This window comes from Mus caroli, unplaced genomic scaffold (genome assembly GCF_978045245.1).
Source record: "Mus caroli unplaced genomic scaffold, Mus_caroli_1 scaffold_11, whole genome shotgun sequence".
In the NCBI taxonomy this organism is placed as follows: domain Eukaryota; kingdom Metazoa; phylum Chordata; class Mammalia; order Rodentia; family Muridae; genus Mus; species Mus caroli.
The window spans coordinates 43597909-43617246 of NW_028227266.1; the positions used below are offsets into that span (position 1 = coordinate 43597909).

The window sequence follows — 19338 nt, forward strand, 5'->3', positions numbered from 1 at the left end:
ACATATGCTGATGGCAGAGGACAAAAACAACTTGTGGGAGTCAGTTATCTTCCTCTACCACGTGGGTCTGTGTGATACAATTCAAACAATCAAACTTGACAGCAAGTGCCTCTACCCACTGAGCCATCTCTCCAACCCAGGGTTGCTTTTGAAACACTGAAAAACATTAGCTGGCCTTCTAGACCTAGGACAGTTTCTGAAAGGAGATCAGTGACCAGTGTGCACAGTCTCTGCAAGGACCTGAGAATGCAGGCAGCGGAGGCAGCTGCTGCTTAAGGATGTCTTAGAGGAGGCTCCACTGACGAGTCAAGAGATGAGCAGGACCAAGACTTGGGGTGCTCCTGAGGAGCTCTGGCCCTGCTCCTTCCACATGCACAGATGACCCAATGACTCCTTGCCTTCCTGAACTCTGCAGCATCCAGTCCCCAGGGCTTGCTCCTGCACACACTCATCTGGCCCTCACTCTATTCTTGAGGGGGACTGGAAAGGTACTTCCATCAACAGCCAGCTGAAGAGGCCGAGGGTGTTGAGATGAGAGGTGGCTTGCCTATAGTTGCTCAGGTATAAGACAGAGTCCAAGGCACACAGACTGGATTCCCAGACCCATCTCCCCACTACAGGATACTGAACAGAGTTCTGGGGTTGGGGCTTCTTTGGACATGGTCTCAGTCCTCCACGTGCATTCCAGTCTTGACATGGACCTTCATCTTCATGGGTAGTCAGTCAGTCTTCCATATGTGTGGAACACTCACACAGCAGGAACAACCTGGACTCTTCCCTCCCTAGAGAGACGGTCAGAAGATGTGTTCCTACCTGGCCGCGAGTCAGCTGCTTTCCTTGTCACTGTGATAAAATACTTGGTGTTAGCAACTTAAGGACAGAGGGTCAATTTGGGCTCACCGTTTGAGGGGTCAGTCCATCGCAGGGGGAAGGTACACAAGGTAGTGTGCACAGTCAGCAAGCACACGGTCTCCTCTTCATTCAGTAGGGACACCCGTGAAGGGAGTCACTCACATTTAGGATGAATCTTCCCATCTCTGTTAACCTGATCTTAGAAATTCCTCACAGAGATGCCCCTTAGAAAAAGCCCTCGAGGTTCAGATCTGGGCCCCAAAGTGTTGTCCAGAAGCTGAAGGTAAGGCCCAGTTCACACACACACACACACACACACACACACACATTCCTGTCAGCATCCCAGTTCTGAACTCATCTCTGGGGACTACACAGAGGGAGCCCCGAGGTGGAGCCAGAGAACTGTGTAAAACACCACCCAGGCACTTTCTACAGAGTTCTAACCCAGAGCCGAGGTCGATAAAAATTTAGAATCAAATTTATTTCTCTAAAGTCTCATAATGAAAAATAAAATTGATTAGAAAGTTAGAACTTCAGAATGAGCCAGCAGGTCAATAAATTTGGGCACTGACTTCTCGTGGGGATTTTTTTTTCACACCGAGAACAGATTAATGAAAAATAAAGATTCACTTGAAAGATAAGTCACTCTGCTTTAAGACTCTCTGCGAGATGGATCACCTCTGCCTTATGACATAAATTTGCAATCAGCCCTATTGATTTCTTAATGCTTCAGAGAAATATTGTTAAGATTGATTTAAATCCCAAGTGTGCATGTTTGGGAGGGAGGGAGATGTAGGGAGAAAGAAAAGGAAGAAGAAGAGAGAAAAGTGAGTGACAGAGAGAGAAGGGCAAAGTATGTCAAGATTGTATAAATGTGTGAAATATACATGTATATCGGGGCACCTGAGTGCTTGCCCAGGGCTTCTGCCAGTGTGTGACTGTGTGACTGTGGCCTTGTGTACAAGCATATACATGGCCTTGGGTCATGTGCATAGCTGTCTGTTGTGGTATAGATAGCCCTGGGTTATATGCACAGAGATATAACTAGACAAAAATAGCCATGGGTCAATATACAGGTGTATGCATGGTGCAGACCACCCTCTGTGATAAGTACAGGGCTAAACCATGGGATAGGTAGGCCTGACTGTGTAAGGCAGTGTGGCACTGTATTAACAACGTGACTGTGTACATGCAATAACAGAGTGTATGTAGTGTGTAGGAATGAGTGTATTGTGCTCTTGAAGATGAGTGTGTGCCTCCAGTAGGTATCTAAGTGTGTGTGTAAGTGTGCACAAACCCCAGCTGCACAGATCTTCCCACTTTCAGGCTAGTATGCAGAATTGCCCAAGTGCAGAGAGAAGACGATTCCAGCAATAGCAAAAAGTCAAGTCAATTAAACACACACACACACACACACACACACACACACACCTATTTAGTGGGTTCAAAACAATTACATTAAATTAAAAACTTAATTTTATTGAGTTAACAGTGATCTTAAAATGCAATTAATTTAAAACATTCATTGAATTAAAAGAAACAGTGGGGCTATTTTACGAACTTAATTGTTTTTTTATCTCACTATTTTTTAGTACAATAAAAGGTGGGCTTTTAAATTAACTTCATTGTCTTCAAAACTCTGGTTCTAGCTGGTTTTACATGCACAGAAGTGGCTGTGCTATCTCAATTTAAAGTTGGGCAGGTCCTGTCCCTAAAGAAGCCAGTTTCTATTTGAGGATCTAACTGCATCTGGCCCTGAGCAGGTGTGGGGATTAGGCTGTGTTTGGAAGGATCTGAACATGTGTTCATAGCACTTCACAGGCACAGATTACACAGCCAGGGTGGGGTCATGTAAGATCCTGCCATATACCAGTGTTCATGTGACTATGTTTTCTCTAAAGACACCTGTATTTGTGCATGATGACATGCAGCAAGGTTTATGTCAGGACTCAAGCTTGGGGTGAGAACACTTCCCAGCCAGAACTCATGTTGCTACAATGTTCTTTGCTTTGTTCTTCTGGCCCTCTGGAATTGGTCCTTCATTCCCACCAGCACCCTCTTGCCATCTCAGACCTTTCATCTTTGGGCTGCCCAAAGGCTCTGACGTCATCACGGCCCCACCCTCATCATGGACCCATCCTCATCACAGCCCCACCCTCATCATGGCTCCACCCTCAACACGGCTCCACCCTCATCATGCCCCACCCTCATCACGGCTCCACCCCTGGCCGCTGTGTCTGGGGCAATGCAGCCTATTCCAGGAAGATCTGAGCCAGGCAAAAGTCAAGCAGTCTTTATGTTTTGTTTTGTTATTTTTTATCTTCAGAAGATTTTGAGAAATTTATACTTCATAGCCATGTTTAAGAGTGCTGTTCAGGAGGCTGGGGAGATGGCTCAGTGGGTAAAGTGCTTGCTGGGCAAGCATGAAGACCTGAGCTCTGACCCAAAAAGCCATATAAAAGCCTAGCGCTCAAATGCAGCAGCAACTGGGGGGCCAGAAGGCTCTTGGGTTTAGCCAAAACAAAGGAAGCACAGAAGGACCAATGAGAGTATCTACTTCAAAAATAAGGTAGAGCGTGATGGAGGAAGACCTTTAGGTCTCCACATGCGCACACATCCTCACATACGAATGGCAGGTACACAGACACCACATACACACCACATGATTTTTTTTTAATTTAAAAAATACAGCTCAGTGCCAGTTAGCACATTCATAGAACTGGGTAGCCATCACCCTGAGCTATTTTTCAATACTTGTCCATTACCGCGACTGAACTCTGTGCTCTTAAACCCCTCCTCCCATCCCCTACAAACTTCTGTTTTCCATTTCTGTGACTTCACTCAGTCCAGAGCCCTCTGTAATAGGAACTTTATGGTGCCTGTCTTTGGTGACTGACTTAGTTTATGTAGTGCATTGCCTGGGTTCATCCATCCAGTAACCAATGTCAGCATCTCACGCCTTTCCTGGCTGCGTAATGCTCCACTGTGTGGATAAAACACATCATCCCTTGTGAATACTGCTGCTGTGGACACCGATAGCCAAGGAAAGCCTCTGCTTTCAGTCCTGTGGGCTTTATACCCAGAAGTAGGCTCGAACAATCACGTGGGTCATATGGCCGCTTAAGGTCTGGCTGCTTGAGAAACAGCCAGGTTGCTTATACTTCCTGCCAGCACAGGGGGAGGGCCCTAATTTTTTCACATCATTTTTATCAACAACGATCCTTCTACTGTGTGAACAGGAAGTACAGGATACTTTCTTTTACTTAAATTTGTTGCTTACATCTCTCTCCCTCAGATCATGTTGTCTAAGGTTCAATTCTTCTAGACCCCTTAGCATCCATACACACACACACACACACACACACACACACACACTGTGTACTCAGAGCACACTCTATGACACACACCATTATAGACACAGATACACTAAAGAGTCAATACACCTCTCATCTTTGTGTTCTCCTGGGGCAGATGTTCAAACACATAAGTAAACTCTATAGAATGTCAGAAGCCAAGGAATAAATATCAGAAGCTAGAATAACCCAGGAATGGCTAACATCTGTCTCATAAAGAAGGGGACCTCTCCTCAAGGGCGTGACAGAGGAGAGAGACCAGAGTTGGGACGGTCATGAGTCTGGTAAGAACAGCATAGAAGACTATGTGAGAGGATTGGTCTGCATCTGAGTATCAAGGTCACAGAGGGCCAGGGTAGCCATAATGTCCCAAGGGTTCAATCCAAGTGAAACAGGAGCTTTTCAGGGAATGGGCACAGTGATGTGCTCTTGGCTCTAAGAACAAAGACATCTCAGAGTATCACTGTGTCTTTGTCCTCGGCCCTTCCCCTGATCCATAGGCACCAAAGAAGGAGCTGCAGAATGGAGTCATCAGGGGATACCAGATTGGCTACCGGGAGAACAGCCCCGGCAGTAATGGGCAGTACAGCATCGTGGAAATGAAGGCGACGGGGGACAGTGAGGTCTACACCCTGGATAACCTCAAGAAGTTCGCTCAGTACGGCGTGGTGGTCCAAGCCTTCAACCGGGCAGGCACGGGGCCCTCATCTAGTGAGATCAATGCCACCACTTTGGAGGATGGTGAGGGAAGCCACAAGGTTGGGAGCAGGGGTCAGGTTCTTCCAGGCAGACCCAGGGCCTGGGCCTACATCGATCCCGTAGGCAACACGAGCTTTCTGGGTGTTCTTGTTTGCTTTCTACTGCTGTGATAAAACACTGCCCACAAGCAACCTGGGGGAGAAAGGGTCTGTCTCATCTTACACTCCCAGGTCACACTCCATCACTGAGGGAAGTCAAGGCAGGATCCCAGAGGCCATGGCTTTCTCTCTGTGACTTACTCCACCTGCTTTCTTGTGAAACCCAGGACCACCTGTCCAAAGGTGGCCCTGCCCACAGTGGGATGGCTCCTCCCATATCAACCACTAATCAAGAAAATGTTCCACCTACTTGCTTACGGGCCAAACTGATGGAGACAATTTCGCAGCTGAGGTTCCCAGACGTCTCTAATTTGTGTCACATTAACAAAACCTAGCCAACATACTTGCCACCCCTATCTCCTCTTACTGACTGGCTCTCAAGGAGCCTTGACCCATTCAACAAATACAGCCTGAGCCCCTGTGACCTCTCTCTGTCCCTCACTTGCTGATTGATGCTTTGCCCCTTGGCCTACCTGTAGGACATTAGCCTGTCTATTCATGTCTCCCCATTCCTGCATCTCTCTCCTTCCTTCTGGTCCCATACCCTCTCTGCCCAAGCTTTACCCTCATTCTAGGCTCAGTTTCTTCTTCTTCTTCTTCTTCTTCTTCTTCTTCTTCTTCTTCTTCTTCTTCTTCTTCTTCTTCTTCTTCTTCTTCTTCTTCTCCTCCTCCTCCTCCTCCTCCTCCTCCTCCTCCTCCTCCTCCTTCTCCTTCTCCTTCTTTCTCCTCCTCCTCCTCCTTCTTCTTCTTCTCTTCTTCTTCTTCTTCTTCTTCTTCTTCTTCTTCTTCTTCTTCTTCTTCTTCTTCTTCTTCTTCTTCTTCTTCTTCGTCTTCTTCTTCGTCTTCTTCTTCTTCTATATATATAAGAGCCAAGCTACCCTTGTTGTTCTAGGCTTCACTGTGTCCCCATCTGTCTTTAATGTGCACGAAGAGACTATGGAGTTATGAAATTCTAACCGCTGATTGGCAGAAGCGTTTAGAGCCTAGTTCTTAAAAACACACTGTTGGATGAGGTGGCGCACGTCTTTAGTCCCAGCACTTGGGAGGCAGAGGCAGGCAGACCTCTGTGAAACCAAAGCCATCCTGGTTTACACAGTGAGCTCCAGGTCAACTAGAGATACATAGTGGGGCCTTGTAAAATAAATAAATCTTAGCACCCTGATAACTAGAAAAGCTCCCACAGCCTGATAGTAAATGAAAGCATCCCTGTTCTCCAGAGATGGGGAGAACAGGAACATGCCTCCTGTGCACACAGGAAAGATGACAGCTGGGCCTGAGCCTGCATCAGACTGAGATCGGAGATGGGGTCTTGACTCCTCCAGAGGAGGATCCAGGCAGTCAGTTTCTGTCTCTCTCCATGTCCCTCTCCCTGTACCTGTTTCTCTCCCTATCCATGTCTCTATCCCTCTCTCCCTCTCTCTCTCTGTCTCTCTCTGTGTCTCTGTCTCTCTGTGTGTGTCTCTGTCTGTCTGTCTGTCTGTCTGTCTGTCTGTCTGTCTCTCTCTCTCTCTCTCACACACACACACACACACACACACCTAGAAAGCAGAATAAAGGAGATGCAAAAGAGTTCTCAAGGCTTCTTCCTATATTGCTTTCCTAAATGAAAGACAGAGTGAAACACTGTACAAGCTTGTCCCCACTGTTCTGAACCTTGGCTAAAGGTGGGCACTGTCTGGAGCTTTCAAACCCTGGTTTCTAGGCTCCATCCCCAGATCCTTCTCATTGCTCTAAGACACAGCTGAGCTTTGGAAGATCTCAGATCTGAGTGGGGAAAGGGAGAGGAAAGGCTGACAGAGAGCAGAGGGCTGTAGAGAGCCTGAAGGAACACAGGCACTCTGTCCTGGTCCCTAAGCTTTTCCCTGACCTGAAGATGCTGGCCACAGACCTGGCTGGGCTGAGGAACACCAGCTTGTCACCTTTCAGGATGAAGTATCAATTCAAGCAGAGCAAGCCTTAGCTCAGGAGTCTTATAGCAGTCCCTGGGAGCCCATCAGTGTTCACTGGACCCTAGTGCTCTTTGTAACAGGGTCTCCAAGGTGATGATTAGGGAGGGGGAAGCGGCTGCTGCTGCTTGTGGTCCATAGCATACCTACTAGAGCCACAGCTGGGTCAGAATTCCCAGAGTGCAGCCAAGACTGACAACAATGAAGTTCTCTATCTAGTTAAAGATATAACCACCATGATGAATATCCAAGCAGGAACCTCTGCTTCCCCTGTGCTTGGGAGCAAGACCGAATGCAGCACACCCCCAGGAAGCTCTGTCTGGAACCGAGGCCAGCCTACCTAACCCTAAACTCCCATCCCTCATACCTTATCCAATAGTCCAGACCAGAACCTCAGAGGAAGATGGCCTCCATCACACAGACCCAGCTCTTGGAGCTTCCACCAGAGAGGACTCAGCGCAGGCTGTGGAGTCCTTTTCAAAACAAAGGAGGAGACAGGAAGAAAGTTTCCACGTGCATTTGCTCAGCAGTTTTTCATACTTAATTAAGGCCCTCGTTAGCCTGTCAGATCCTGATCATTTTCTGGCAATATTAGCACTCCTCCTGGGGTATTCAAGGGCCCCTGCCTTAGCAAGAGTGTCTTTTCCATAATTGTATTACCTTCATTTTGTTCGAACGGGCGATCTGTATTAGTTTATTACACTGGGTCCCTAATTACATGGTGCTTATATTTTTACACCTAAGTAATATGAAACAATAATCACTCTCAAAGAGGATCGTTAGGATGATGTATTATCATTTAAATGCTCATAAAAATTAGAGTTGCCTCTTGTGGGGCAACGGGATCTAATTACCTTCCCTCCAGCCTCTGCCTCCTCTCTCCCATTCACGGCAGATCGGGCTTGCTCTTTCCCACTGTCCTGGGCTCCTTGGAAGCCAGCACAAAGTGTCGCTGAAGTTCTTCTTAGCAGAGACCACCCCCAGTGTTTTGCTCCCACTGTGAGAAAGGGCAAGTGGCCTACAGTTAACCCAAGATAGGGGACTTAGGAACCACAGAGGGAGCTATCAGAGAGAGTCAAGGTCAAGCAGTCACCCATGTTAGCCTCGTGCTGTAGTTTCAGGACATTGAAACATTTGGGCATGCTCTTACGTGGACATGAGACAAGAAATAATGGGCTCAGAAGTCCTTGTGATCTCCGAGGGAACTCTCCAACCCTATACCGTGGTCCATTGAGATCTCCATTCTTCTTCCCTTCCCCTCCAGCTTAGCCCCAGAACAAAGAGTCCCCCAGGTCAGACCTGGGTTCAGATCCATCTATGGTCAGTGAGCACCAAGGGGCTGGCAGCCCTCAGCTAAGTTACAGGTTGGGACTTGATTGGTCTCCCAAGCCACCACATTCATCTTATGGACGCTCTGTCATGGCCTACTGAGGAGTTGTTGCCTGGATTACTCCCAGGTTCTTCCCTGCCTCCAGAATCTAACAGAACCAGAGCCACCATGCCCCAGAAAGCTGGGAGCTGAGACTTGGAGAGATATCTAGGTGCTTCAGACTGAAGCAGAGGAGATTTGAATAGCAGTACAGCTCCCAGAGCTGTGTCAGACAGTCCCTCTACTCATCTAACTTTATATCCCTACAATGTAGGGTGACAGAGCCCAATCTGAGATGCATATATTATGCTGTCTCTCATACCATAACTGACTGTTGATTTCCCCCTCTGCAGTGCCCAGCCAGCCTCCAGAGAATGTCCGAGCTCTGTCCATCACTTCTGATGTGGCTGTCATCTCCTGGTCGGAGCCCCCACGAAGTACCCTCAATGGTGTCCTCAAAGGCTACCGAGTCATCTTCTGGTCACTCTACGTTGATGGAGGTAAGTCTTTTGAGATTGATGGCTGGGACCAGGCTGATGGGCTTATATCCCTTGGGATTTGCTCCAGGCCTGGTTAGAGCTAACGGCTCTCAGTAGTGTGTCAAATACAAGTGCAGCCCCCTTTCCACACATATGGAAGCCTCAAGAGTGTGATGTGGCCGGGCAGTGGTGGCACACACCTTTAATTCCAGTACTTGGGAGGCAGAGGCAGGCAGATTTCTGAGTTCAAGACACCAGTCTGGTCTATCTAGTGAGTTCCAGGACAACCAGGGCTACACAGAGAAACCCTGTCTCGAGAAAAAAGAAAAAAAGAAAAAGAAAAAATGAGTGTGATGTGACAGTAAGAGAGTAGATCAGGGTCCATTTGCACGTGTCATTTTTAGTCTGGAACCAGAGCCAGATCCAGGGTGGAGGTCATATACAAGATCACCTACCTGGTGAGGGACAGTAGGTACCAGCCACACCTAGACAACAGCACATATCGGGATACCGAGGCCATTTGCTATTCTAACAACATGTTTTTATTAGGACTTTATGGCCTTCTTAGTTGAGGAACAGATGGCACACACAATTGTGTATTGAGGGACTGTTTTCAGTGGAGGGAGAGAGGGTGGCCAGGATTAGTACCTGCAGGAAACTGTCTTCATCTAGGCCTGGAGCGAGGAAGCAGACTTATTCAAACCTAGGGAAAATGCCCCTTGACCAAACTCAGGTGTCAGTAAACCCAGCTGGGCAGTAAGATGTGAGTCCAACTGCCAGCAGTGACCTAGGGCAGTGTGAGGGGTGGGGCCCAAGATGTGAGTCCAATGCAGGGAGCAGCCTGGGGCACGTGAGGGGAGGAGCCAAGCTCTTAGTAACAAGAGGGCAGCAAAAGGCAAGTGGAAGAGTTACCCTTGGGGAGCCTTCTTTGCCTCAGATGCTGGAAGGTCTATGGAGCCCCCAGCAAACACATCTGCTTCCATGCCCAGTGGTGTACACTAAGATCTTCCAGGGCAAGGAAGTCCATAGGCTGCAGAGCCAGAGCCTGGGCAGCCCTGTCTATGCACAAAAAAGTTTCACTCACTTTAATGGAGCACAGGGGCCTGTGATGAGTTTGCATCCTAGTCCTGAACATCATGTCTCCCAAGGACCACGGCACCCTCCTCTCTGGAGGACCAGGTATGTGGCTCACAGCCACCTGTCCAGGTCACTGGCACCTCCCTCCCCACCTGGACTCTACTGGAAGGACATCCCTGATCCATTTTCTCCTACAAAAGCCAGGAAGCTTCAGTCTTCTGGCTTGACCCCTGAAGGTCTCCCAAGACCCTTTGATGTGAAATCTCAGGCCACCCTGCCAGCCTGAGCTATAGAGAGAGATGCGGGATCAAAAAAAAACAAGCAAACAGATGTGACCCTTCACCGTGTCAGAGTAAGGCTCCTTCCAGAGCTTGCTTTCTCTTTTCCAAGACTTTCTGACTCAGCTCTCAGAGAAGACATTGCATTGGCCTCTCTATCCTCCAAAGACCACTGGGATTTTAGACGAGCTAACCCTTCCTAGGTCTCTCTATGTGTCCCAGACAGGTCAGCCCTGCTTTCTATACTCAGGCCTCCGCCATCCCCTTGCCTCAAAGATTGAATCTTTGAGCATGATGGGGCATGGTGTTCTTACCCTCTGGACCCTAAATACTACACTGTCACCTGACCACCTAGCTTGAGCCCTTTGCTTCTACCTGGTTGTCACTGAGGCAAGTACAGGGTCAAGGTCAACTGAGGTTCAAAGCCAGCACATACTCAGGTTCTGGTTAAGCACTTAGGGAGAGATATGGCCTAGGAAGAGTGGCCCGGGTCTATTGCCTTACAGAAGATCATCTAGCCCTCATACCTATAGAGTAGAGGTCTGAGCCCAGGCTGGCAGAGGGCAGAGAGCATGGCAGGGCCAGCCTCATGATCAGGGACCTGTCTCCACAGAGTGGGGCGAGATGCAGAATGTCACCACCACAAGGGAGCGAGTGGAGCTTCGGGGTATGGAGAAGTTCACCAACTACAGCGTCCAGGTGCTCGCCTACACGCAGGCTGGGGATGGTGTGCGCAGCAGCGTGCTCTACATCCAGACCAAGGAAGATGGTAAGTTTGAGAATGACCTCCCACTCTGCCCTCAGGAACTGACCTCCCTGGAGCACACCTCACATATATACTACTTACTCCCAGCCACTATCCTGGGAGCAAGGCAAGAGCAGGACACCATTTTTTCTCTTGCCCCTTTGGGTCCTTAGTGGGTGGTGTGGAGTTTGTTGACACACTCTGAGATGAATGCTGGAACATCTAAGCAACTGTCCCCTCCCTTACCACTCTGCTCTCTGGAGCACTGAGTCACTATTCTCACAATTCCGCTCCCAGTACCACCCACAGGGCATCCTTATGAAGCATCTCTCTATTCCCCTGCCAGACACAGCCTACTTTCCTCTAGGTATGGATGTTGCAGTTGGTATGGGATCAGGAATGCTACCTAGTACATTCATGGTTATGGACTTGGTGGTCATCCCACAGAGGCCCCAGTGTGGTCCGGACCTTGAACTCACTGGCAGACAAATGGAATCGGCCTCCATGTGGAGCTGTAATCACTAAGCTCTTCCCAATTGAGCAGAATTAGGGCCAAATTCAAGAATATAGTGTGAATAAATGCAGGCTGGAGGCTGAGTCAACCCTGGAGGGACCAGTGGGGAGAAGGGTTAGACTTCCAATGGGGGCCCAGAATTGCACAAGTCTGGGAGAGCATTAAAGCAGAAGCTGGCCTGGTCCATACCCCACACACAACTCTGGGCTCCTGCTTCTGCCCACCCATTTCTTTCCCCACTGTGCCCGAGTACTCTGATAGTGTTATGATATGTGTGTATGTGATGTGTGTGTGCATGCATGTGTGTCATGGCCCGTGTGTGGAGGTCAGAGGACAACCTGGTGGGATTGTTTCTCTCCTTCCATCCTAGCATGGGTTTCAGCGATCAGATTCAGATCTCGAGGACCACGTGTGTTTTCCTGCTTAGACATCTCACTAGCTCTTGGTTATTTCTTAACTGCATGCCCTGGGTCAGGTGCCCTGTCCTTAGAAAGGTTACATTTGGGAGAAGAGTGCCCGGAACACAGTAGGCATGTAAACAGTACTCATTGTTGGCATCATGGCATTCTTCTTACTCGGCCTATGTTTCTTCGAGAAATACGGAGACATGGGATGTAGAGTCTACCCAGATATTTGGCAGAGATTCTGTAAGGGTCAGAGTTGTGAATGGTAGGGAGGAATTTTATCCACTTCCAGTCTTTCCCAGCATTTCCCAGCCCTCCTGCCACATGTACCTGTCATGAACCTTGTCATAGCTTCCTAGGACAGCACTGGGCAAAACCACCTGCCCTTAGGTAAAGGATAAACCGAGCTTTCTCACTCAGCCTGGTCCCACCATAAAACCTGGGATCATGCTACAAGGGCATCTCCCTGGTCTTTGGAGATGATTTGCTGAGGTCTGTAAGTTTCCTGACACTTCAGTCAATGCCATAGCCATGAGCATCTCCCTGTGTTTAACCAAAGCAAGGCCCCAAGGGAACCCAGGGGCCTCAGACATCATCCTGCCCTTCCAGGAGCCCTCAACAGTCCACCCAAAGTCACTCTCAGGGCCACTCAGGAACACACACAACAGGATCCAGACCTAGAGTTGGAGTTGGGGACACTGTTCCCACCTTTAGGAGACAGATGCATGGTGTGGACAGAGTCCTGGCCAATTCCACAGAAGAGCTGGCCCAGTCCTGTTGTCAGGTCTCAAGCCTTTGCCGCCTACTCCCAGTTTCTGTATGACAAAGTGGGAACAGTGGTGCCTCACTGAACTAAAAGAAGTGAGTGGCTAGAAAGCTCCGTAGAAGCAGCCTGCAAAAACAGCAAATGATAGTTGCTTTGTGGCTACCAAGGTGTGGTCAATGACACAACAGGGGAGAGACTCAGTGTCCCCAAAGGGACACCCAAAGTCAGAAAGAGTGTGGTATCAGATAAGTCTCATCCCAAACAGCAGTTGTGACTTGACATGCATCTGTCGTGCTGTGCTCCTGTTTGTAGTCATTTGGCTGGGAAAGCAAACAGGTCCATGTTCCAAGCACATCCCCTCTGTGGGAAGTTGGCTAAGTAGATGAATCTGAAGGTCTTAAGACCGACATGCCCACCACCCTCGGGACTTTACATTTTTCCTAAGGAAAAGAAATTAAAACTCTTTAGATGCAACAAAAAGAAATATAAAAATATACAGGGTTGGGGAGATAGATCACTCTGAAAAATGTTTGCCATACAACATAAAGACTGAAGTTTGATCCCCACAACCCACATAGAAAGCCAGGTATGACAACACACTCTTGTAATCCCAGAGCTAAAGAGGTAAAGACAGAGGGATCCCTGGGACTCATTAGGCAGCTAATTCTGCCTAATTGACAAGCTCTAGGTCCCAGTAAGAGACCCTATGGCAAAAACCAAGGTAGAGGCTTCCTCGGGAACACAACCGTCTGTGCTTGCCCTCATTCAGGTCTGCACATTCATGCATCCATGCACTAGCACACACATGAACAGGCACACACACAAGAAATAGGGGACTGGAGCGGTGGCTGAGCAATTAGGAGGACTTGCACTTCCCAGAACCAACAATGCAGCTCAAAACTGTTACTACAGTTCCAGGGAATCCAGTGGTCTCTTGTGATCTCTGCAGGCACTGCACATACCCGGTGTACATACATTCACACAGGTAGAGCATTCATGTGCATAAAATAAAAATATACAAATAAAATCTTTTTAAAAGAAGAAAAAGGAGGAGGAAGAGGAGGAGAAGGAGGAAGAGGAAGAAGAGGAAGAGGAGGAGGAGGAGGAAGAGGAGGAGGAGAGTGCAAACATACAAGTCACAGTCTCTTCTAAGTGCAGAACTCAGTCTGTGCTTGGCTCCAGGCTGTCTTGGTTGGACTCAGTTCTTGAACTATAGAGCCTCGTATCTACTCCTTGTGGAAACCAAAGCCATGACAAGCTTCATGCTAGACTGCTTTAAAGGCCTTTAGCTGAGGAAAGAGCAGGACTAGAGGCATTCTGGGAGGACAGCCCTTGTTGAGCAGAGTCAGGTAAGGACCAGGGACAGAAGCTTGTGTGATGCTTCTATGCTGGGGCAGCAGCTGGAGGGAGGAGGAGGTGAGGGGTAGGAGCCGAGGGCCAGGAGACTCATGTCTGCCTTCCTGCTGAAGGCAGCCAGAAACCAAGTGATTTTTTTTAAATGCCTGCCTAAAGGTTATCATACTGCTGACAAGAGAGTCAATTACTGGGTCAGGACTCCAGGGAGGATCAGGACTCAGGAAGAGAGCCCTGATGTGAAGCCCACTCTCCCTAAGGGACATTTTCTGATTCTTGAGGCCATGACTGAGACAGTGAATAGCTCTAGGAGAACACAAATTAGAGGCCAGGGCCTGCTGGGGAGTTTATGTCTGTCTAGTGAATATCACTCTCCCTAAATCAAAACCTTGAATACAAACACTCCTTAGAGTCCAGGATAAACATAAGCCAAGTGTACATGTTTCTCCCACACCTATAATTTGAATTAAATTATATCCAGGTGAATTAAAGACACCAGAATTGCTAGTGTCCAGGATGTACCTTCTCTTTGGGTAGATGGTTACCATCTGAATTCTCACATTACTGATACAGTTTGGCAAGTATTATGCTGGTACACAATAAAGTCTAGTGGGACAGAATCAGCAAATAAAGAAAAGCCACTAGGAAAAATACACAAAGGAATGTATAATTTCCACACTTGAAGTGACCAAACATGGACTTCGTGACAATTATGCTTGGCAAGGCTAAAAATTACAATAAACCTATCAAATGGGGAAAAAATTTAAACTAATACCAAAATTTAGAGCTCGGTAAATGAATTTAAAAGTGCATTAGGCACAGCTAAAGAGATAAATTTTGAATTGGAAGTTAAGGCGAAAGAAAAGAAGCGGATGAAGTACAGACGACCAAATGCCTAGAGCCATGACCCTCAACCCCCAACGACGACACAGATGATTGGAGGACACAGATGATTGGAGGACACAGATGATTGGAGGACACAGATGATTGGAGGACACAGATGATTGGAGGACACAGATGATATTCACATTACAGTTCATAATCAGAGCAAAATGACAGTTAGGAAGTAGCAACAAAAATCCCTTATGGTCGAGGGACCACCACAACATGAGGAACTGTACTAAAGGGTCATAGCATTAGAAAAGTTGAGAGCCAACTGGACTAGAAAGGAAAAATGACCAAGAAAAACACATAGACAGATTATCTCTAATTAATTATCTTCAAGCTTAATATGCATCCATATCAATCAGAAATCGTGTTAAAACCCAAATTCTGGTTCAATTGGCCTAGGCTAAGACCTGAGGTTTTCAAATGTCTAACATGTTCCCAACTGATGTCCATGGTAGTTGATGGACTATTCTGAGTATCAAGGATAAAGAGATGTGGAAGACAGCCCAGAAAAAGGAGAAAGAGAAGTAAAGCAGGGGATGTCTTAAGGATGATACACACTATCAAGCCACAAAGCCAAGATGTTCTAACCCTGTAGATGGCAACTTAAAGACATACACACTGAAGCACCATATAATCAAGTAGGAGAAATGAGGGACGGAGGGAGGGATGGGGGAGGGAGGGAGGGAGGGAGGGAGGAAGGAAGGGAGGGAAGGAGGAAGGGAGGGGAAAAGACTGAATGAATGAGTCTTAGAAGCAACCAGAAGGAAGAAGCAATAAGATTATAAACCAACTTGTCAAAAATGTTGGAAGCTGAAAACAACTTTTAAAAAAGGCACCAGTTATATGTAAGGAAATCATTATAACCTGTGATGTCTCACATAGACTATGCTTCAAGATTAAAATGAAATGAAGACATGTTCACTCAGAGGACTGGAGGCAGGGCTCAGCCATTTGGGGTACTTCTACTCTTACAGAGAACCTGGGTTTAGTTCTCAGCACCCACGTCCTGGCTCACAACCATATGTAACTCCAGTTCCAGAGGATCTTTGTCCTCTCTGACTTCTACAGGCATGCACATGCAGCCAAAACACTCCCATACATAAAGTGAAGGGGAAAAGAATCAAAACAATAAATAATGTTTTATTTAAAACATTTAAGTAATGAAGACATCTTCATCCCAGCAATGGCTGAAAGAATTTATCACCAACATACCTGCCCTGGAGAGATATTCAAAGATATTATTGTTTAGCTAGAAGGCAAATGATCCCAGACGGAAGCTCAGTGGTGCAGCTAGAAAAGCAAAGCAATTAAATGGTGAACATATGGGTCAGTCTAAATTCATACAGACAGTATAAAATGACCGTAATGATGATGGATGTACAGAACCGAAGTCCTCAACAACGACACAACCTGGGGGAGAGCATGGGAAATCTCCAATGTCTTTGCATTGTCTAGGAAGAAAAGTGCCCATTGATAGTGAACTTTAGTAAATTAAAGATTCATTTAGTGGTCAGGTGTGGTGCCCCAAGCCTGTTAACCCAGTACCTGGGCGGCTGAAAGAGAAGGATCCTAAGTTTTAAGCTAGTGTGGGTTACAGAGTCCTTATCTCAAAAAAAAAGTTGTTTTTTTTGAATAGCCACTGAAAACAGTCAGGCTAATAAGAAATGCAATATTATTTATATAAATGCAAATTTTATATATGTGTGTGTATAAATCCATATACATAAAGTATAAAGTATCCATATATATATGAATATTTTGCCTGTGTGCATATATGTACACTATGTGTATTTCTGGTGCCACGGAGGTCAAAAGAAGGCATTGGATCACCTGGAACAGTACCTATGGATGGTTGTAAGACACTTTTGATGCTAGGCATTGAGCCTTGGTCCTCTATAAGAGCAACAAGTGCTCTAAACCACTGAGCCAGCTCTCCAGCCCAAGAAGCATCATTTCCAAAATACTCAATTCAGAAGAAGTCACAAAAGCAAAGAAAAGGGAAACCTAAGAAGTGAAACAAGTAGGCACCATTTTAAGAGGTTAAGTCTAAGCACAAATGTGCCAGTTATTGCATTAAAGCTAAACGGAGTAAATCCAAGAAGACAAGGGCTGTCAAACTGATCATTAGCAAAATACAAAAGCATACTATACTGAAGACATCTAAAGCATAAGGATGTATAAAGAGGAGATGGAAAGATGGCTTACTGGGTAAAATGCTTGCTGAGTAAGGCTGAAGACTTAAGTTTGGATCCCCAGACCCCATGTAAAATAGTTCATCCAGAATCTTAGAGCTCCTTGTTATAGTAAGATGGGATGCAAAGACAGGAGAAGTCCCAGAATTTTGTAACCTCCTATCCTGGCATATGCAGAAGTAAAAGAACAAGAGAAACCCTGTTTTAAACTAAGTAAAAGTTGAGAATGGACACATGCACTGTGGCATATGTGCACATGCACACACACAAGATGATATACAGAGGTGAGTTTGAAAAGAAGTGATAGAGAAATACAAAGTATAGCATGACACCTGTCTGAGACTAGAATATTAATATCAGACCTAGGATACAAAAGGACAGATGGTTACAAGACTCCATCTACTAGGCAGAGAAACAAGCATGATGGCATGTAAAATTCCTAGCAACTGGAAGGCAGAGGCAGGAGGATCATGAATTCAAAGCCAACTGGTGAGATCTGATCTACAAAAATCAGATAGATAAGTAAGTGATAGATAGATAGATAGATAGATAGATAGATAGATAGATAGATAGATGGATGGATGGATGGATGGATGGATGGATGGATGGATGGATAGATAGATAGATAGATAGATAGATAGATAGATAGATAGATAGATAGATAGATAGATAGATGGATGGATGGATGGATGGATGGATGGATGGATGGATGGATGGATGGATGGATGGATGGATGGATAGATGGATAGATAGATAGATAGATAGATAGATAGATAGATAGATAGATAGATAGATAGATAGATAGATAGATGATATAGATGTATGATAGATAGACAGAAAAATAAACAAATGCACAATTGTGGGTTTAACACACAGCTTCTAATAACAAGGAGAAAGTGCACAAAGAGATACAACCTCACTTACCCCAGAGTCATCCATACACTTTTGCACCTTACAACCACAGTAATTCCTGACAACAGGCTACTGCAGCCCAGAAGGAGGATGGGGCCAAGGATGCCTCTCAGCCTCTAGGTTCTGTGCTGCTCCTGAAGAGGATCACTTTAATTGGTCCCAAATCACTGACCACTTCCTAGGGGGAAGAAGTCACTATGACTCACATGCTGAGAGCTGGCAGAGAGGAGGCAAAAGCCGTGACTCTCACCATCTATTGAGTCTTCTGTGCAGTACCAATGTTCTGGGTGCTTTATTTTACTTAACGTTAATTCTCACCATAACATTAATTCTCATCTCCACATGGATGGAGTCACCGAGGTTAGGGGAGGTATGGTAAAAATTGAATAGGGTACAATTACTACCCCCAAAGGAATATAAAAAAAAAATGGCAGGGGTGGGAAGAGAAGAAGAGAGCAACTGAGTGGAGAGAGAAAGGTGGGGAGTGTGGCTGAGACAGAAAGCTGTCATTCTCCCAGGTAGAGCCCTGGGCCTCCAGTCCTGAGAGGCAGGGCCACCCCAAGCCTGTATGAGCCTCTGGGGTGGATTTCTGAGTTCATTTGCCAGATAGAGTTCCCTGAAAACAGAAAAGACCTCAGCAGCACATGAGACAATATCCTGGACACACAGCAAAAAGCAGTTCCTGGTCCCAGCCTAGAGGAACTCACAGGCCTAAAGGGGCAGTGTGAGCAGCATCTGTGAGGTGGGGTGCCCCGCCTGGGCCTGTCCGTCGTCAGGGCTCTGGGTACAAGGATTAAGGTCAGAGGAAGCAGATGCGTTCTTCCTGTGTCACACCCCTCTCTGACCTATGTATGTCTGGCCTGGCTAAACACTTGTGAAGCTGGCTTCTTTGCCAGCTTCCACCTCAGAGCCTGTCACACCCCCTTGTGATCCCCTTGCCCTCCTGCCTGTAGGCCATGCTCAGCCCTCCTTCTCTAGTCCAAAGCTCTGGGGCCCCCTCTAAGGAGCTCCCCAAGACTCGTTCAGTCCCCCCTCCACCACTGTGTCCCATGCATGAGCTATCTTCTCTAGACTAACCAGATCTCCTCTCTACTCAGTTCCAGGCCCCCCTGCTGGCATCAAAGCTGTCCCTTCATCAGCTAGCAGTGTGGTCGTGTCCTGGCTGCCCCCAACTAAGCCCAATGGGGTGATCCGCAAATACACCATCTTCTGTTCCAGCCCTGGCTCCGGTCAGCCGGTAAGTGGTAGGGGGACAAGGGAGCAGATCTTTTAGGAACAACCTGTCAGTCAAATTGTGGGACTTACCTATACTTTTCTGTGACTTGTAGTTCAGAATGGGTGCTAGACAAG

The 19338-nt window shown here is 46.9% G+C and overlaps 1 protein-coding gene across 1 annotated transcript in view; it reads left to right on the top strand.

Annotated features, from left to right (window-relative positions):
- Positions 1–19338, top strand: part of Dscaml1 (DS cell adhesion molecule like 1) — a 323179-nt gene that overhangs the window by 283801 nt on the left and 20040 nt on the right. Inside the window, exons 17-20 of the mRNA XM_021171656.3 lie at positions 4706–4946; positions 8731–8877; positions 10825–10980; positions 19086–19225. Coding sequence (XP_021027315.1) covers positions 4706–4946; positions 8731–8877; positions 10825–10980; positions 19086–19225 — 684 coding nt within the window. The remainder of the gene's footprint in view (positions 1–4705; positions 4947–8730; positions 8878–10824; positions 10981–19085; positions 19226–19338) is intronic.